Source organism: Neurospora tetrasperma, assembly GCF_000213175.1.
Source record: "Neurospora tetrasperma FGSC 2508 unplaced genomic scaffold NEUTE1scaffold_81, whole genome shotgun sequence".
Lineage (NCBI taxonomy): Eukaryota > Fungi > Ascomycota > Sordariomycetes > Sordariales > Sordariaceae > Neurospora > Neurospora tetrasperma.
The window spans coordinates 5,213,247-5,233,285 of record NW_009799179.1 but is presented as its reverse complement, the minus strand read 5'-3'; the positions used below and the strand labels follow the sequence as shown (position 1 = coordinate 5,233,285).

Genomic DNA, 20,039 nt, shown 5'->3' with positions numbered 1-20,039 from the left:
CCCTGTTCTCCCCCCAAAGCCCCCCTCACGTATGCAAATCCCGATCAATCCCATCTCTCTCCAGCCTCGCCTGCTCCAACAACTTACTCTTCTTCGCCGCCGCCTCATTAGCATTTCTCAGGCGATTGTTCCCCACATACCCACCCACTCTCTCCTTCTGATTTAACTTCTCGAGCTCCCTGCGCGCCTCCTCGCGGTCCTTCTCGGGTAAACCCCACCACTCGCGCAAAAAGGCCTCTTGCTCGGCCTTGCGCCTGGCTTTGCGCTCGCGCTCCCGGGCGCGCTCCATACGTAAAGCAAACCACTCCTCGCGCGCGGCGTCCTGCTCGGCGGGCGTGGCGTGCAACTTCATGCAGTTGTTCATGACCCGGTGGGGTGCACGGCAGGCGAAGGGGACGGAGAAGGTGCGGCCTAGGGCGCATTCGGCGAAGGCTGTGAAAGACAGGTGGTTAACTATTGAGTGCTAGAGAGGAGTGGAAGAAGAAAAAAAAAAAGGCGAAAGGGTTGAGGAGCTTGGTGGTGAGGAGTAGCTACCAGCTACCGCCGACGGGGCGGGAGATGAAAAAAAAAAAGAACTAAACAAAAGGAATCACACGGGGATAGAAACGCAAAATTCAAGGAACAGAACCAACCCTTGATTTCCTCAGTACATTGCCTTCTGACCCTGGCGTAAAAGATGTCTCGGACTTGGGCCTCCTGTGACGCCGAGAGAGGCAGAGGGTTCCTGGAGGGCATCGGCAAGCGCTCTACTTGCTTGTCTGTTTGACCATTACTGCTGCTGCTGCTGCTGGCACTCCCGAATGTTGATGGAACATCGCCGCCCATGGTGATCTTTTAAGCGACGGCAAGTGGTGGTTTTGTTGGAAATGGTTGTCGTCGAGGGTGGAGGAAGAAGATTCGAGTCCGAATACCTAGGATGGCGAGCTCTCTCGGATCGATTGGCTTGGACGGGACGGGATCTCGAAGGGACGACTATGACCTATTCTTTAAAGCGTAGCCTGGGATTCGAGTTGGACACAACGGCAGGTCGTGTGGTGAAAGGCTCTGTCGGATGCAGCTTGGTGATGCTGCTGTTTACCAGCCGTCAAGATGATGAAGGACTAGAACTACACAGTACTTACTTGCCGCGGCGGACTACGAACTACAAAGCGGAAGTACCTTTCTGAGCTTCAGGATCTGAACCCCACCAGGCACCCGCAAATGGTGCGATGCCAAGCCATCCGTGCAGTGGAATCCGCCCATTCCGCCCGGTGCATCGTGCTACACTACAACTGGATCAGCTGTGGTGTGTACTAAACTCAAACTCTCCGTTTACTTTGGTCCAGGAGAGCTTCAATTACTCTGTAATTTATATGTTGTGGCAATTTGGTAATACAGACAAGACTTTTCTTTTTTTCAAGTATTTTCTCCGCTTCAATGACGGCCAGTAGTATAGACAGACAGCCTTTTGGATACGCTTGATCTTTCCACGGGGTCAACAACATGATGGGGAAGACACAACCCCGGCATATACAGACGACGCACATGAACAATAACGACCTTTCAGCCATTCTTGTCCTCGATCTCATCACCGTCCTGAGCCGCTGGCTTCTACACCTCTGGCTTCATGACCTGAGTCCTCTCCCTTTCCAGCTCCACGCTCCCCCTTTCCTTCTTTCCCTTCTTGCCAAAGTTAAGCCAGCTCACGCCAGGAGTTTTATTCTCCTTTGCAGACTTGTCCTTGACGTTGCTGGCTGAGGCCGACGGACCAACGTTCGGACTACTGGTGACACTTTCATAGCTGCGGGCCAAGAATGCTGGGCCCAGCGCGTCCTCGCCGAGATCTTCGAGGTTATCCATACTCGACCGATCACCAATCGAAACGCCTCTATCCGAAGCACTGGCCGTACTTCCGGGTCCCTTCTTGAAGAGACCACCCCCCGAACGGCCCGCAAGGCTGAACTTGCCCGAGCTTCCCTTACGAAACAGCTTGCGGACTACGTTGTCCTCCTTGAAGCTGCCTGACAGGCCAGTGCTCAGTGCCTCCGAGGGGGTGTTTGAGAAAGAGTGTTCGAGGGAAAGAGATTCGTGAGATTCCGTCATCGAGACTGACGTCCGCGTAGGCTCCAGCAACATCCCATCGCGAGACTTACGGGACTCCGTAGGAGATTCCAGCAACATCTCTATTGAGGCTACAATCGGAGTCACGTGGCTCGGGGATGCACTACCTGGTTCCTTGTTCTTGGTAGTCTTGTCTTTCCCTTTGTCCTTAGCTTTCTTTGCCCCATCCTTTTCCTTCTCCTTCTTGAACAATGACCCTATGCTGAAGGCTGGAGCGTTGGGGTTCAAACGTCCAATGGCTTTATCCTTGTCCTTGGACGCATGTTGTGGCGGAGGTCTGCCAATAACACCAACCTCATGAACATTGGGCAGTGGTCCTTCGTCCAGAATCTCGTCGTCGGCAGAGGCTAACGTCGTTTTCAGCGCAGACGGCGACCCATGCAGGGACGGCCGGCGAGATGGAGTCCGAGACCACGGTGCGTCTTGCGCCCAGATTCGGCTGGTTTTGACAAGTCCTGCTCCGTCCGAAGCGAGGGGTGGGCCCCAAATCGACCCGGATTCCGTCGAAGGCCGTGGGAACTCGTTCGACGCGATACTAGCAGGTCGAGGACTACTAGGGTCACGTTCAGCAAAGATCCCAGCAGCCGGCCTTGAAGAGCTCGCAAAGGGGTTGAAGCTGCGTGTCGAAAACATGCGCGAAGCGGGGGATGGGCCATCAAGTACTTCAGGGGTAGCCGAATGTCGGTGGAACACGGTCCATGTGCTCGAGAGACTGATACGTCGACTTTTGGCCAACGCGTCGTTTTCGTCCGTCTGGCGAGGGAAAGACTGGCTCTGTCCATTTTTGAGGCTCCCGAGCATTGGCCCCTCGGTCTCCATGACCTTTGCAGCCCTGGTCCTTGGGAAAGTGAAGAGGCTGCCTATCTTGCGCTCTGAACCCACCGCTCTGTTGGGCGACCCTATTCCGGTTGTTGCGTTCAACGACCGGGGATCGGGGTGATCCCCAGAAAGGGCAGGAAAGGCCAAGTTCAGAGACGATCCATGAGGGCTACCTACCAAGCTGGGAGATTCCCCTGAAGATGTAGGCGATTGCGGCTCGTTGTCCAGAGAGTTGCCTGACTGTGAAACAAAGTTATCATGTGCGTATCTGGCTGCCGGGCTCGGCTCGTCGTCGTCTAAGTCGTCCAAGATGTTCGAAGGAAGCAAGGCCGTAGCGGATGGACTGAGAGGAGCAGAGGTGGCTCTGGAGTTTTCGTCGTGACGCGACTGCATGTCCGCCGAAAGGCCCATCATGAACGGTCCTTGGGCAAACCCGGGGGGCGCATTTGCCGATCTCACGCTGGCATAGCCGCCATTAACAGGTACAGTCGGATCAAGCTGGGAATATGTTGGTAACGGAGACGGTACCGACACATTGGCAAGTGAGCTGGTCGTTCTGCTTCGTCTCTTGGTCTGGCCAAGTGCTCCGCTCTCAAATTCCAAGCCCGAAGTGTTTGCCTGGCTGTAAAGACCGAAAGGGGTGGGAGGGATTTGCTGTATCTGCATCGTCAGGGAGCGAAGATGATCATCAAGTCGCCGAGTAGTCCTGTTCTCGAAGTTCATAGTCTCCTGGAGTTCTCTATGGCGCCGATGCCAGTTTCTCCTGAGCTCGGCCTCTTTCTCACGCCATTCCGCGTCTTCCTCGCCACCAGGAAGCTTCTTGCGAGCTTCTTCTAGAGCCCGAACTTGCTCCCTGAGCTCTTTCAACTCTGCTTCTAAACCGACGCAGGACGCCTGAAGGTCACTGTTAGCGTCACGCAGTCGCTCCACCTCTTGATCGTGACTTTTTTGTAGCTGTTTGGTTTCCTGCTCGAACCCTTCCCTCCCCTTGCGCATATCCTCAATGTCCTCTTCCCATTTGGCGATGTCGTCGTGAAACTTGGAGCGTTCGTTTTGCTTTTCTTTATAAGCCTTCTCCTTGTGGGCTTTCCGGGAGAGGGCATTACGCATCACCCGATCAGTAAGGTTGACATCTCTCCTCAGCTTTTCAGTCTGTTCCTCCTTTTTCTTCTGCTCTCTTCTCTTCTCCTGCTTTTCAGCCTCTAACTCGTTCAACAGGCGTTTGATGTCATCTTCCTCCTTGGTCATCAGCTGTGTCACCTCTTCTGTCTCTTTCCTGATGCTTTCGAATCGTTGTGTTAACTCTGGCAGCGTCTGTGTGGGATCCTCCGCAGCTTCTTCCCGTACCAGAGGCTGATCAAGGCTGGCTGTCGACGGCGAGTGACGCCTGGTAACCGTATTGCGGCGAGGCCCCGCGGCAGCAGCAGAAATTCCATCCCGGGTCGAGGAAGCACCACCTTCCAGAGCTGTTGCGGTCTCCAATGCAAGAATGGGAGGTCGTGAAGATGCATTCTCATCCAACGGTTCAGATTGTTTCATGCGGCTGGGTTCTTCGATCGTAAAGCTGGAGGGCAACCGGGCATTACCGAGCTGGGGTCGTCCGTCTTGAGCGAAGGTGCGTAAGCGTACCACCCGACTGCCGGCCTGGAAGTTGTTGGATCCAACAGCAATGACGCGAACATTATAAAAGTGATCTGGCTTGAGACCGCTGACGACTATTGCGGGATCTTGGTTTGCCGGAACATCCCCCACTATATGAATATGTTAGGGTTTTGCCTTTTGCGTGGCGGACTGGTTGCCACCGAGTTCCAAAGGAATTTGTCCAGGCGCCTACTCACCAACTACCCCGTTGACTTGAATGAGGAACTTCTGGAAAGAGCGATTGGGCGGTGCGCGCGTCCAGTTGACTGTCGCCGAGTTAGGTTTAATACCGGCAAGCGAAACCTCTGGAGGATCTGGCACATCCACGCCGAGGATGCTTATCAGTTCGGGAACTGGTTTCCATAGCGTCTGCCATGCCCGCTGCACCAACCTACAAGCGCATGCGCACGCAGTTAGCTCACAGCCTGGACCGAATCAAACGAGGCGACGTCGTGATGGGATGACAGGTGCGGGTCCAACTTACCAAAAGACAGCTCCACCCGTCAGCAGCATGCTGGCATGCCTGAAAACCCAAAGATCGATGCGAGCCGTCGTAATGGTGTTGAGCGCAGAAGCGTATAAAGACGTCGCAAGCACGCGAACGCGGTCCGGAGCAACGGCCCAGCAAGACGCAAAGAGACTACCGGCTGCCACCAGGTTGAGAGCCGTGGTCTTAGACTCCGTGAACCACCAAGCAATGACGGCCGAGGAGATGAGAACCGTGGTCACCAGCGATGGCCATGAGGTCCATAACATAGCGCTACGATAAGTGCGAATAGGCCAGCTTGATGTCGATATTCCGAAGGGTCGGGCCGAGATGGGTAAGTCTCAAGGTCTCGAGCGAAGATGCGAAGCCCGAGAGGGCGCGATGACGTTGGCGACAGCAGGAGTTTGAATCGTGGTGGAGGAGAGAATAAAGGAAATTCGGTTGTCGTGGTTTCGCGACGGGCGACGGACCCAATTCCGGTCAACGAAAAGAAAAAAATAACACCAAAAAGGGGTTTAAGGATAGGCAAGAAGATACTCGTGTATCTTTGTACAAAAAGAGAAAATAAGAATGTGTACTGAGAAGACTTCCACAGACTCCCTCCTGTCATCCGTCGACTGCGTAGAGCTGGCGTGCAAAAGAACTGGAGTGAAGTGAAATGTGTCCAAGCTGGAGACTGAAGCCCACGACAGGGCAGCGGCAGGAAAATCAGTGTTATGGCACTCTGGGCCAGGTGGTTGCGAGTTGTCAAAGACTCCGTCTTGATGGGAGCCCGGGGCGTTGCATACAGAGTGGAAACCAAGCTGGAAAGAGGTGGAGGTGGGTGCAAAAGATGGACATCTCGGAAGTGGAAAGTTTGACAAGCGACAAGTCACAGCGGCGTGAGGGGCCCGGGGGCATCATGAGCCACCTCACAGCGCTCGGCGGGCGGACGGTGATAGCGGCAGCAGCAGCAGCAGAGCAGGCTGTCCGGCTGTGCTTTCCCTGCAAAAAGGATTTTCTCTTTCGCAGTGGGTATCCACATCCTGACGTCCCCTGCATTGTCTCTGGGGAAGTGGATATATGTCTGTTAGTGTAATACATCAGTATCTGCGGGAACTCTTAACAGTCCATGGGCTGGTACATGCTGAAACATCGTAGACATCAGGCCATGCGGCGCATTTCCACTTGACCTCAAAGCCGATCAGACCAAGGGACGGTAACTCCAGACAATCGCCAGCATTTCTACTTGCCTCCTAACTCCGATCCTTCACAGTTTTTGATGCTCCCCCGCCCTCCAGGATCCCCGCAACCGAAAGCCCATGATGGAATGGAAGTTCGCGATGATGCGCCTATCCCAACCCCGCCAGCCGCCTGCTCATCTTCCCCGCTATTATTCCCCAGCTTGCCCAGTCGATATTGCTCGCTTGAAGAGGGACTGGTGTGTGGAAGCGGGAGAGAAGGATTTACCCGAATGCTCGCGGGATGTTACGTGTACGACAGTCCTCTTTTCGCTTTAGATGGTGGACAAGATATATCTAATATGCCACGCGGAAACACCGCCTTGCCGTTCTGTCATGATACCACTTTTTGTTAGTCGCGAACAACCTAATCGGGTCTGGATCAGGAAGTGAAACCAAGATCATTGAAGGGGTCTTTGTTCAATTTGCAAACGCTCGGGTGATATCCCAGAGGGTTCCATATGGGCGCAAAAAGGTAGCTCTCGTCCTGAGCCAGAACTGCTAAATATGCGATCGGGAAAGAACTGTCTTGGCCTCTGATGCAGGATTGTAGGCTTTAGGCTTTCCCAAGTTTGAGAATACATAGCAGCTTGAGTGGAATGCTTGTAAGATGCTGCGCAATCTAACCCATAATATTCTCGTTTTTTCAAAGGTCAAAGAGAGTCTGCTGACAGCTTACTCTTCTTGTTTACCTATCCTGAGATTTCCTACCGTTCCCGTCACTGCAAGTAAGCCGGGTGGCGACTTACACAAGACTGCAATACAAAGTCGTTGCCTCGGACGGATCCCCGGATCAGCCTGCCATCTTAACTGAATCCCGTTGTGAAGACGATCTGGCCGTGAAAGGTACCTCTTAATACACTATACTTACTTGCTTTATACATATGTTGTAGCCTGCCTTTAGCTGGAAGGCAACTAAGTATAAAGCATCACACCATTTTTGCTTGGGGATAGGACTCTACTCATCAAATGGATCTGTTACGCCTCCGGATTTCCCAACAAATATCACCACCCACCCCCAAAGACTAAGGACGTACTGATCCTCAGCACCGGGCAATACGCTCAGGCTAGGATTGCCGTCCATAACCCCATTCGGTACTACACGTCTTCCAGGCAGCTGGGGTAAGGCTCTGCCTTGTACTGTATGCGGGACGAAGAAAAAAGGCGCTGGATAAACCATGGTTTCCCCAGAGGCCTCGCACTTTTGTAGATAGTGTATATATCTTGCCTCGCCCTTTGGGTACAGTTTGGTGTCACCAGGTGTACCCGTAAGCCGATGGAAACCCGGGATACACAGCGAGAGTTGACGTTCACGGCATGTCTCAATCCAGCTACACTACCTTCAGATTAGACGGCTGCAATACCGCCGGGAACAGACAATGGACACTCAGCGAGCGACTGCTTTTTTTCACAACGACTACCGCTTGTTGACGGCTCGTTGGATCACTATATATAACGTCAGTCAAACGAGACTGACAAGGTGAGAATATAACAAAGTTCCATTTCCAAACTCGCGGTGTCAGTGTCAGTCAGCAGGACATCAGGGGAACTTGAAGGGTACCTGGTAGTCCAGCATAACAAACATCCCCGTGACCGCTAATGACACCAATTTGTGCGGTTGGATTGGCCAGCCGTGTTAGCTCGTTGCAGACCGCCGAGGTACCAGGCTGGTAAATGACTATATTGCCGTCTTACAGGGTATCGCTAGAGACTTGCACCAAGTCGGTAAAGTGCGCGTGGGTTGATGACGGGGAACAGCCGGTGCAAATGCAGTCTTGTGCCTGTCTGCTGCCCTGACAACGAAGAGGCCGAACTCATCAAGACAGAATTAGATCTGATTGTTGAGAAGGACACCGCCCTCGTGATTCTGGAAGGTTGGGCGTTGGGGATGATCCCGTTTCTCTTTCCGCCTCACCGGATATGTAGAGGTGGATACCTACGTATTGTCTGGTAGTTCTACTGGTTTGTTGTTAACTTGGTACCTAGGCACTCGCTTGTAGAACACTGAATGAAATGTCTTCCGAATCGTCGCCAACCTGTCAAGGACTAAATGAATGGCTGGATATAGATCCGGACGGCATCCACAAAATTCAATACGGTGTAATTCAGTTCGGAAAAAGCATAATCGCCGCTTGAAAACCCACGGGGAAGTTGACCCGAGGTCTCGAGCTAACATTCATACCAGTATTGGACTGCACAACGAACAACCTAGCCGGTTCCTTAGTTCCTTCCCTTTTAGTTCTACTCGGCGGATCGCGATCCGTTCGCCATAACCCCAAAAAAACACAAAGTTTCTACAACACGAGCTCTTCGTTGTCATGCAGATTTTGGTTCATTAGTCCAAAGCATATGATTCTGAAGAAAGGATTTAAACGCCCCTTTCGGACTTTTCACACAGCGCTTTACCGTACTGCGCACACGGGCTGCAGCCACCACAGTCGTTTTGGCAATATCCACTCCCCAAGCACCCAGCATCCCACTTGGATTGCTACCTTCCTTCTCTTTCACTGCTTGAACCGCGGCAGACGTTCGTCATCAGATCCGCATTCACTAGGCAAAGTCCCCAAATCCTCAATACTTTTCTCCCGGCCTACTCGCACCGCCAGACGGGAAGCGAACGAGTCGGATTCACTCACGCACACCACGTTGAGTAACCATCCATTCGAGACGACAGAGTAATTGAGGCCGGGTGGTCAGAGCCTAATATCTCCCTACGCATATCGGGCGTTCATCCGGCCTTCCCGACCTCGCCCAACACACTAGAGAACCCCTACCGGTCGCCTACCGGTCGCCTACTCCAAGTCGAGAATCGAGATTGCGGTCGGCATTACATAAAGGTCCAGACCGCATGTAGCCTTGCCATTTGACTGCCCCCCCATATACCGACTACCGATATAACCAACAAATACCCCCTCCTTTCCCCTTTGACCATCCAGAGGGAGACATCCTTCGACGACAGAACGAGTTGCGATTGCCTACCATGCAGTACGTCAGGAGTCTCGGCGACTCTGTCTCTACCGCCTGGAACTCTATCAACCCTGCGACCCTCAGCGGTGCCATCGACGTGATAGTCGTTGAGCAGGAAGATGGCACCCTTGCATGCTCTCCCTTTCACGTGCGTTTTGGCAAGTTCTCGCTGTTGCGCCCATCCGAAAAGAAAGTCGAATTCAGGGTCAATGGCGTCAAGCAGGACTATGCCATGAAGCTGGGTGAGGGAGGCGAGGCCTTCTTCGTCTTCGAAACTACAGACACTATCCCTCAGAGCATGCAGACGTCGCCCATCGTGTCGCCCGCCTCTAGTCCTCCGCTCAATGCCGACCAGTCAGGGCCTCTACAAGAACCCGAATCACTCGATCTGAACTCGGTAGAAGGCAAAACCCGTTCTTCGAGCTTCAACCACAGGCCTCCTCCCACTGCTCTACTAGCACGAGACGGTAAGCGCTTGGTCCAGCTTCCACGCCGCCATGATCGGCATATACTGACAAGCATGGGTTATAAGGGTTGCTCACACCTCGTTCCGTATCACCAGATCCTATCAAGGGTGAATGGTCTCCGTTTCGCCCACATAGCGATGGCCTTCTGCGGCAATCAGCGCGAAGAATGCCAAGCGATGGCAGCACCCACGAAGGTTCAGAAGAAGGCGATAGCCACACCGAAAGATCCCGCAGCCCGCCGCCGCTTACAGCACCCGAAGCTCTTCAAAGGGCAATGAACCTTTCCCGAGAGCTCGCCGCCGCCAATATCCCTAACCACATCAGCGAGACCGGAGACCTCATGTTAGATATGACTGCGTTCAAGAACAATGAGGAAGACGCCTTCCGGGCCGAGATCCTTGCGCGCAAGATTCTCACGGACGAGCTTGATGGCAACTACGACATCGGCGCACTTTTTGGCGTTGACGAGCATGGAAACCTTTGGATCTACAGCAGCATCGAGGCGAAGGAGGCCGCCATGAAGAGGACGATGGACCCCCTACGCTCTGCATCTCACATGGGCAACATTGATGCCGCTTCTGACCCTGGGTATCAGAGCGATGCTAGTGATGCCTCAGCCGCCACGACTCTACCGATCCACAGGAGAGCTGACTCTGATGTCGGCCAGATGACCCTGCAGACACCCCCAAGCTCTCCTGGTAGTTCGGCAGCGGGTGATCCCAACCGGAACTACGCAAAGACCTTGAGGTTGACTAGCGACCAGTTGAAGGCCTTGAATCTGAAGCCCGGCGAGAACTCAATGAGCTTCACCGTGAACAAGGCTACCTGCCAGGCTTACATGTTTTTATGGAAGCACGAGGTACCCGTGGTCATCTCGGATATTGATGGAACCATCACAAAGTCTGATGCGCTTGGCCACGTGCTGAACATGATCGGGCGCGACTGGACGCATGCTGGTGTAGCCAAGCTGTATACTGATATTGTAGCCAACGGGTACAACATAATGTATCTAACGAGTCGGTCCGTCGGCCAGGCCGACACTACACGAACTTACCTCGCAGGTATCGTTCAAGACGGGTACCGTCTCCCACGCGGACCTACCATTCTCTCACCCGACCGAACTATGGCGGCTCTCCGTCGCGAGATCTATCTCCGCAAACCACATATCTTCAAGATGTCCACGCTTCGTGACATCCGCAATCTCTACGGGCCCGATCGCACACCGTTCTACGCCGGGTTCGGCAACCGTTTCACGGACCAAATCTCGTATCGCACGGTCGACGTGCCCCGTAACCGCATCTTCACCATCAACTCTAATGCGGAGGTGTCACTCGATTTGCTGAGTCTCAACAAACTCAAGCTGAGTTATGTCAACATGACCGAGGTCGTCGACCATTACTTCCCACCTGTCACCACGCTCATCAAGGGCGGTGGCGAGGATTACACGGATTTCAAGTATTGGCGAGACCAGCCTTTGGATCTTGACGAGTTCTCTGCCAGTGACACCGAGGACGAGCGCAGCGGTGGCCGAAAGACATCTGCTCCGGCTGTTGTCGATGATCATGAAAGTGAGTACGAGGAGGATGACGAGGAGGAAGTTGGCGACGGTCTTGCGGACAGCTACATCTCGAGAAACTCGGTGGATGATTACGAGGAAGGAAGCGTGGCAAGTGAGGATGGGGATTATGATGCAGAGGATGATGGAGAGGATGATGATGAGGATGGTGAGGAAGAGGAGGGAGAATTTGATGATGAGGAGGCTGCGCCCGAGCATATGGTTGATTCGGCTATGCTGGAGAGCGTGTATGTGGATGCCGATGCGAATGAGGGAATCATTGACGACGAGGACGCCGAGGGAGAAAAAATCGTTGAAGAAGAAGAGGTGGACAACGAGGAGGAGGAAGACGGAGGACTCGGCGCCGAGGAAGAGGAAGGGCTCAGACGTGCCGCTGCCGATCTCGAACAGGCAATGAAGGAGCAGGAGAGGAAGAGGGAACCAACTGAAGCTCAATTGCAAGTGCCGGTTGAGCAGCAGTCCAGGGACGGCTCAAGCTCATCGGTGTCGCCCAAGGTGATTGAGCCAGATGCAGATGCTGAAATTATTACTGGGATTAAGGATCTTACTGTTGAAAAGGAAGTGAGCTAGAAGAAGCATGTATAACGAGAAGAGGGTTTGTGATCAAGTATCGTTATCATGAAGAGGGAAGATGCTATTTGAAACTTTCAACAGCGATAGACTAGCACACACCCGAGGAAAGGCGGAGGAGGAGGAGGAGGGGGAGGAGGAGGATGAGGAAAATGGATGGAAGAGAGGTGATCCTTGGGCGATTTCCTCACATTGCATAGCGCGGCGCAACTGGAAGCAAAATACAATGTACTTGACATTTACGGTGCTAGTTTATTATATCACTACTCCTAGAAACGTCTACCTTTTTTTTTCTTTTTTTTTTTCTAGTAATTCCTGGTCCCATTATCTCCAAAATACTCTTGAGTACTCATTTAGGCTTGATAACAGCCTCCTGACCCATCTGGCGTAGGTGCGTATACGACGTGGAATACTCTTGCGAAAAACCTTTGTACGAAGTGACGTCGAAAATGATATCCGAATTTCTACTGCCGTTCTTCCTTAGGGATTAGCAAGGCAAATATAGTCATGTATAAAACTTTATTAACTGCTTGGTGTAAAGTTGAGCTCACTCTTTGGATGCTGTCACCTTTTCGGTTCCCTACTCCTAAACGCCATGACACCGTGAAGAGATACCCGGTGAAACTACAGTAAACCGTGAGAAAGAAGGAAAATTGTTCCCCTGACGATGAACCATCAATGGCCCCGAAACAGGAACCGGTGTCCGCGAAGCCAACTGTAAAGACAATACAGCCCCCTTCAAGCAAACATATCCACATCCTCCATCTCATCATTATCACCATCATCATCCCCAAACAAGTCATCCACCGTGCCACCCTCTACCCCATCCCCACCAATATCCTCCTTCTCTATCCCCTCCATAGCATCACCATTCTCACCCTTCTTGTTGATGCCCATCGCATCCTCCATGTCCTCATCACTACCTTCCTCCTCATCGCCACTTGTCTCATCCCCGCCGGCGATCCACCCGTCCCCCTTCAACCCCCAGCTAACCCCATTCAACACAAACCTCTCGCTCGGCAACCTTACCCCCCACTCATTCACACTGACCTTGGGCAACGCCACCTTATTCTTCTCCCTCGCCATCTCCATCATCCACTCCTTGCTGACACCACCACCGCTCCCGCCCCCGCTGCCGCCGCGGAATTGGAAGTTCAGCCGGCTGGCAATCGCCAGCTGCACCGCGTTACTTGTAATCGTCGCGTCGCCCACATTGACGGGGGCCGCGCCAGAAGAGGCCGAGGGCCGGGCGCCCGCGTGCGAGGTGTACGGGTCCGCAGAGAGGTGTAAAGCGTCGGAGAGCACGGCCGAGGTGTGGCGGTAGGCGAAGTCAAGCAACAAAAGCGGGACGCGCTGTTCGAAGGCTATTACGCCTTGCGCGGTCAGGAGGAGCTCGATTGTGCGGGCGTCGCGGGGGCGGGGGTTGGAAGCTGCTGAGGAGGCGGCAGCAGCAGCAGCAGTGGTGGAGAGGGTGTTGGGGTTGGATGTTGTTACTGCTGTTGATGTTGTTGCTGCTGGGGCTGTTGTGGTCGTTGGTGGTGGTGCTTGGGAGGCGGAGGAGGGCTGGGTGGCTAGTTGAGACTGGGATTGGGATTGAGAGGTTGCGGCCGTGGATGATGACGCTGCCGACGCGTTATTCTGGCTGCCGGGCGCGGGATTGCCGTTTGGGAGGGGAGCCGTGGTTGTGGCGGCGGCGGACATGGTTGGTGACTGCCGCCGATGGAGGGGGGAGGCTTGGTCAATTGGTGCTGAGAGATGCTATTTGGGGCGAAGCTGAGTAGTGTACAGCTCGCGCGGTGACTGGTACTTGTGTGATGTTTCCTAGTGGTTTTGTAGCAAGCAGATGGATTGGCTGATATCGAGGTCGGTTTGATGTTCGGCGCGGGGAGCTGGGTAGCTCTGTTCGCAGTTCGAGATAGATCTGATAGCTGGCGTCGTGTGTAAGGCGCGATTGGTTGTGAGGATTATGTGACTTCCGATGGTCGCGGAGTATCTTAGGATGGCGCGTTGGAAGATTTGGGTTTGTTCCGGAAGGGAGCTTCGGCGAAAGGAGAAGGCTTGAAGTTCGGATGCAAGTGGAAAGTTAGCTTTAGACGACGTGTGATGGAAGTTCGAAGTTCCGGTTCGTTCATTCTCACGCCGACCGGGAATCGTACCTCTAGCGGGCGCTAAGGCCAAGCCGCGGCACGGTCACTGACCCAGTGCAGCGCACTCAGCACTGCAGTGGACGATGTACAAGTAGATCGCAACTGGAGATCACTCGCACCGTGCCGCAAAACAAGGGCGACGAGCCTCAGGGCAGTTTAGCCTGCCGTAACAGCACAGACCATAGCTTATTTTCACCTGAGAGGGCGACGGCGGCATTGACATCGGCAAGGCGGCATCAAGCAACCCCTCTGTTGCTTGCCAGCTGCCGGCCAACGTCAGCGGTACAAGGAAGAAATCTGGAAGGAAAGACTTCTGGCACCGACAGGATGGCACGCGGGAAAAGTTCCCAATGCATGAGATGAGGGGCATTTGCATTGCCTCCCGTCACACTGCGAACCCCAACCCCACCATAGCGTCTGTCGATACATGGAGCGCGAAGTCGAGAAACCTGTAATTCCTGGTAACTTTCAGGTACACAGTACGTACTGATCCTTGTATCAAACCTTGCCTGCCGAGTTTTCGACGGAAAGAGGTGTGAATTGTGAAAGAGTCATACCAAATCACCCGATTTTCATAAAGCCCGAGTCTTTTCTGAGTGTACATAAGCGACACTCGAAGCGGGCCTCATCTTCATAGCCTGATAGCTTGTAATACTCCATCTCTGTATCTCACTTGACCTTGAGTTCAACCCTACGTCAGACTTCACCCGACACATCGACGAATTGGGGAACAGCACAATACCTAAAAGGCGAGAAAATCAAACAGAGGAAAACACCATGGAGACAACACTTCCCCTCCCCTTCCTCGTCGGTGTCAGTGTTCCTCCCGGACTGAATGACATCAAGGAGGGCCTCAGCCGGGAGGAAGTCTCGTGTCTTGGCTGCGTCTTCTTCGAGGTCAAGCCCCAGACCCTTGAGAAAATCCTGCGATTCCTCAAGCGTCACAATGTCGAATTTGAGCCCTACTTCGATGTAACAGCCCTCGAGTCTATCGATGATATTATCACTCTTCTGGACGCCGGCGCCCGCAAGGTGTTTGTCAAGACCGAGCAGTTGGCCGACCTCTCCGCATATGGCTCCCGCGTTGCCCCCATTGTCACTGGAAGCAGCGCTGCTCTGCTTTCCTCCGCCACCGAGAGCGGCCTTTTGCTCTCCGGCTTCGATCAGACTGCCTCCGAGGCTGCACAGTTTCTGGAGGAGGCTAGAGACAAGAAAATTACCCCCTTCTTCATCAAGCCCGTTCCTGGGGCCGATCTCGAACAGTTCATCCAGGTCGCCGCCAAGGCTAACGCCATCCCCATCCTGCCATCCACTGGCTTGACAACAAAGAAGGACGAGGCCGGAAAGCTTGCCATCTCCACCATCCTCTCGAGCGTCTGGAAGTCTGACCGTGCCGATGGTCTGCTCCCCACCGTCGTCGTTGATGAGCACGACACTGCTCTGGGTCTGGTCTACAGCAGTGCCGAGAGTGTGAACGAGGCCCTCAGGACACAGACTGGTGTCTACCAGAGCCGGAAGCGCGGTCTCTGGTACAAGGGTGCTACTTCCGGAGACACTCAGGAGCTCGTCCGCATCTCGCTTGACTGCGATAACGATGCTCTCAAGTTTGTCGTGAAGCAGACGGGCCGTTTCTGCCACCTCGATCAGTCCGGCTGCTTTGGTCAGCTCAAAGGCCTTCCCAAGCTCGAGCAGACTTTGATTTCGAGGAAACAGTCTGCCCCCGAGGGCTCCTACACTGCCCGTCTCTTCTCCGATGAGAAGCTCGTCCGGGCCAAGATCATGGAGGAGGCTGAGGAGCTCTGCACCGCTCAGACCCCCCAGGAAATCGCCTTTGAGGCTGCCGATCTCTTCTACTTTGCTCTTACCAGGGCCGTTGCCGCCGGCGTTACTCTTGCCGATATCGAAAGGAGCCTTGACGCCAAGAGCTGGAAGGTCAAGCGCAGGACTGGAGATGCTAAGGGTAAGTGGGCTGAGAAGGAGGGCATCAAGCCTGCGGCGTCCGCTCCCGCTGCCACTTCGGCCCCCGTCACCAAGGAGGCTGCCCAGGAGACTACCCCTGAGAAGATCACCATGAGACGTTTCGACGCCTCCAAGGTCTCTACCGAGGAGCTCGATGCTGCTCTCAAGCGTCCTGCGCAAAAGTCGTCTGATGCCATCTACAAGATCATTGTCCCCATCATCGAGGACGTCCGCAAGAACGGCGACAAGGCTGTTCTGTCTTACACTCACAAGTTTGAGAAGGCTACCTCTCTTACTAGCCCTGTCCTGAAGGCGCCCTTCCCCAAGGAGCTTATGCAGCTCCCTGAGGAGACCATTGCTGCCATCGACGTATCCTTCGAAAACATCCGCAAGTTCCACGCCGCCCAGAAGGAGGAGAAGCCCCTCCAGGTCGAGACCATGCCCGGTGTTGTCTGCAGCCGTTTCTCTCGTCCCATCGAGGCCGTCGGCTGCTACATCCCCGGCGGTACCGCCGTTCTCCCCAGCACTGCCCTTATGCTGGGTGTTCCCGCCATGGTCGCCGGCTGCAACAAGATTGTGTTCGCCTCTCCTCCCCGCGCCGACGGAACCATCACTCCCGAGATTGTCTACGTCGCTCACAAGGTTGGCGCCGAGTCCATCGTGCTTGCCGGCGGTGCCCAGGCCGTAGCTGCCATGGCCTACGGCACCGAGAGCATCACCAAGGTCGACAAGATTCTCGGCCCCGGTAACCAGTTCGTCACTGCTGCCAAGATGTTCGTCAGCAACGACACCAACGCTGCCGTTGGTATCGACATGCCCGCTGGCCCCTCCGAGGTGCTCGTCATTGCTGACAAGGACGCCAACCCCGCGTTCGTTGCCTCGGATCTCCTGTCCCAGGCTGAGCACGGCGTTGACAGCCAGGTCATCCTGATCGCCATTGACCTCGACGAGGAGCATCTTCAGGCTATCGAGGACGAGGTTCACCGTCAGGCTATGGAGCTTCCTCGCGTCCAGATTGTCCGTGGCTCCATCGCTCACTCGATCACCGTGCAGGTCAAGACCGTTGAGGAGGCCATGGAGCTCAGCAACAAGTACGCTCCTGAGCACTTGATCCTCCAGATCAAGGAGGCCGAGAAGGCTGTTGATCTTGTCATGAACGCCGGTAGTGTTTTCATTGGCGCCTGGACTCCTGAGTCCGTTGGCGATTACTCTGCTGGTGTCAACCACTCGCTGCGTAAGTTGCACATCATAACATGCTCCGCTTCACAAATTCTTCTGCTAACGTCAAGACACATAGCTACCTATGGCTTTGCCAAGCAGTACTCTGGCGTCAATCTCGCCTCGTTCGTCAAGCACATTACCAGCTCCAACTTGACTGCCGAGGGTCTCAAAAACGTCGGCCAGGCTGTTATGCAGTTGGCTAAGGTTGAGGAGCTCGAGGCTCACAGAAGGGCGGTCAGCATCCGTCTTGAGCACATGAGCAAGAGCAACTAGATGGAAATCTCTTGAAGTAGCAAAAAAAAAAAAGAACAAAATGAACGTAGTGGGTTGATCTATATCTGGGTCATTTTGGGCACATAGAGTAATGATAACGAGTTTTGAACATTGTACCGTTCTGTACAGGCTGAAGATCAGTACATGAATCTGATGGTAAATGTAGAGACTCAAACGTCCCTTTAGTTTTTCTCCCTATTCCAGAAGAGGTGTTCGTCCCTTGGTTTTCATTTTCATCATTATATCAACTTTTTTTTTCCTTTTTTTTTTTTTTTTTTTTTCAGATCATGCGCACATGAACGGGGAAGCACAGACGATCGAAACGTGAATGTCACAATGTCACTGCAGTGATGCTGCATTGCATGAAGCCGGCGTCCATCTCAATGTACTTGCAGTCTTGCACTTTGCATGTGAACCTCCCAAACAACCGGATCAAAGAGGGCGAAAAAAAAAAAAAAATTCGGAGGGTGGGTGGGAAATGGTTTCCTTTGGCATTTAGACCCCATAGCCGTGCACGCCCAGGTACAGACAGGTTCATCGATGTTGACATCGACTGAGTGGGACACCAGGTCTATCTATCTTTTTCCTGTCCTCTACTATGCAACCGCAGTACATCGGACAGCGGACATCTCGCTGTACCCCCACACCCACAAAGCCTTATAAAAAGCGCCACACCCGTTCGGAGGTTCGGTCGGTCGGTCCCACGAACTAACTCCGTGCCTCCCTGTTTACAGAGACTGAACGCTGGAGAATCTTACACTAGTTTCCTAACATCCGGCCTACCCGAGCGGGAAAAAGGGACAGACAGCTCATAGGCGAGGAGGGATTTGAAGATGGGGAACATTTTGGGTGATTCGAGAGGAACTAGGTACTGTATCATGATAGTTCGGGGCATATCTTAGCCGAACGGGACATTGTTGATACCTCGATATTATGATGAAGAGGGAGTTTTTGCATGTCTTGTCGAAGTCCAACTAAAGATCTGTTTTATCTTTCTTTTGATGTACCGATACCTAGATTCGGAGAATATGGATTCGCATTCATAGTGTATAAGTCTGAGGATCGTTTTATATCCTTGTCTTCCGCGGACTGTGAACAATCCTACAGCGAGCGAGCGAGCGAGCGAGCGGTCGGATGCGCTGATAGGTGCAATATACGGCCGCTTTCTCCGGTCGTGTTTACATAGTCAGCTCTGTGGGCATAGTACACTAAAAAAAACCCTTGCATTTCATGATCTGCTTGCTATTCATTCCGAGCTTTTTCAGTGGTCACATTTCGTCGAGAACGAAAGCAGCACCGTTCGATTCACAGCCATCCATCCATACATATGAATGGAAGAATCCATCCCCATCCCATGCTTCCTCCCCCCACTATGTATGTGACCACACGCTGCTGTCGAAATGCGAACGGTCTCAGGCACCCTCGTCCGACTGGCATGTAGCCCCGGGCCAAGCTACCCCGTTGAATCTATACATATCTATGACGGGTTTCAGGTCGTTTCGTTCGCTGTCATTCAAGTTTGAAACATCACTGGGGCCGTTGTTGGGCGGTATTAGACCCTTGGCTCCCTCCGAGCTGGCGGCTGGGCGGCTGGGTCGAACGGCAATAACGGAGGGACTTGAGAGGGACGAGGAGAGTCGGTTGGTTGGCTGGCTACACTACAAGCGTAAGCGTTCCCACCGAACCGACGAGTCCCGTTTTCCATTTGTGTGCCTTAACCATCATCTAGGGATGTCAGGGTTCGGCCGGGTCAGGGTATGTTTGGTTAACTGTTGTCATGTCCGATTGGGTACATATTATGGTAGGTGTCTCGAGAACAGTAGGTAGAGTACTCGGGTCTAGCGTTTGGATGATTACGCGAGATATGAGTTGTAGGCCGTCATGCAGTTGCTTGTCCGTAAGCAGAAGTTGCTTTGGGATATATTTCTCGTCTCTTCAAGGTCATGAGGTCCTGGGACGAACGGCATCGCCATTCAAAGGTTGAACATGAGAAACCTGAATGGCCTTTGCGTTGAGAAACAAAAAGTCAAGAATAGGATAGCGCGAGGATAGGGACGTGGAAGCAAGCAAACATGACAAGGAAGGTACTGACTGATAGGTGCTCAGCAAACTGCCAATCTCTGGACCCCAAGTAGCAGTTTGCTGTCAGTGTTGCTCGTGTCAGCCTTGGTAGTGGAACCTAAAACTGCTAACACAGCGCAGGTGCGCATGTAAAGATATTACCTATGGGAGGATCTGTATGGATGGATGAGATTATTGCTTGGTGTTGGTTGCGAGGCACTGCGGCTGTTTGGCTTTGCTGTGCCCCGTCGACGAAGAAATACGCGGAACCATAAAATGGATACCTACCTACTGTGTATGGGAGGTATCTACCGACGTAGCCGACGGATTCTAGCAACATCCCGACTTTGCTTGTAATGTACTATGAATGCACCACAGTGTTGCTCCTCGTGAGGATGCCCAGCGGCTGAGGTGCAGTGGGAGCTAGCTGATGGATATCCAAATTTCCCAAGCTTCCTGGCGTCGATATTGTTCGATCTGGTATGTACACCACCATTCAGCAAACATGCGGCGGGCTCTTGTTTTTTTTTT

The 20,039-nt window shown here is 53.4% G+C and overlaps 6 protein-coding genes across 6 annotated transcripts in view; 2 read left to right on the top strand and 4 right to left on the bottom strand.

The window, feature by feature from the left end:
- NEUTE1DRAFT_72560 (uncharacterized protein) overlaps positions 1–922 on the bottom strand; it is a gene marked incomplete at both ends in the record, with an annotated part of 2,106 nt that extends 1,184 nt beyond the window's left edge. Inside the window, 2 exons of the mRNA XM_009858020.1 lie at positions 145–432; positions 633–922. Of these exons, the coding sequence (XP_009856322.1) occupies positions 145–432; positions 633–825 (481 nt within the window). The remainder of the gene's footprint in view (positions 1–144; positions 433–632) is intronic.
- A 413-nt stretch (positions 923–1,335) lies between these two features.
- On the bottom strand, positions 1,336–5,316 carry NEUTE1DRAFT_150176 (uncharacterized protein; the record flags this gene model as incomplete). Its single annotated transcript, XM_009858019.1, has 3 exons — positions 1,336–4,670; positions 4,758–4,951; positions 5,045–5,316. 3 exons carry the CDS (start codon positions 5,314–5,316, stop codon positions 1,591–1,593), a joined length of 3,546 nt encoding a protein of 1,181 aa, XP_009856321.1.
- A 1,285-nt stretch (positions 5,317–6,601) lies between these two features.
- On the bottom strand, positions 6,602–6,880 carry NEUTE1DRAFT_118883 (uncharacterized protein; the record flags this gene model as incomplete). Its single annotated transcript, XM_009858018.1, has 1 exon — positions 6,602–6,880. One exon carries the CDS (start codon positions 6,849–6,851, stop codon positions 6,669–6,671), a length of 183 nt encoding a protein of 60 aa, XP_009856320.1.
- Positions 6,881–9,247: 2,367 nt separating this feature from the next.
- On the top strand, positions 9,248–11,969 carry NEUTE1DRAFT_133281 (uncharacterized protein; the record flags this gene model as incomplete). Its single annotated transcript, XM_009858017.1, has 2 exons — positions 9,248–9,701; positions 9,797–11,969. 2 exons carry the CDS (start codon positions 9,248–9,250, stop codon positions 11,845–11,847), a joined length of 2,505 nt encoding a protein of 834 aa, XP_009856319.1.
- Positions 11,970–12,741: 772 nt separating this feature from the next.
- On the bottom strand, positions 12,742–13,263 carry NEUTE1DRAFT_17445 (uncharacterized protein; the record flags this gene model as incomplete). Its single annotated transcript, XM_009856605.1, has 1 exon — positions 12,742–13,263. A coding segment is annotated over one exon (522 nt), but the record flags the coding sequence as incomplete, so codon positions are not given.
- A 1,367-nt stretch (positions 13,264–14,630) lies between these two features.
- Positions 14,631–17,447, top strand: NEUTE1DRAFT_150173 (histidine biosynthesis trifunctional protein; the record flags this gene model as incomplete). Its single annotated transcript, XM_009858016.1, has 2 exons — positions 14,631–17,187; positions 17,251–17,447. 2 exons carry the CDS (start codon positions 14,772–14,774, stop codon positions 17,445–17,447), a joined length of 2,613 nt encoding a protein of 870 aa, XP_009856318.1.
- Positions 17,448–20,039: the final 2,592 nt, after the last annotated feature.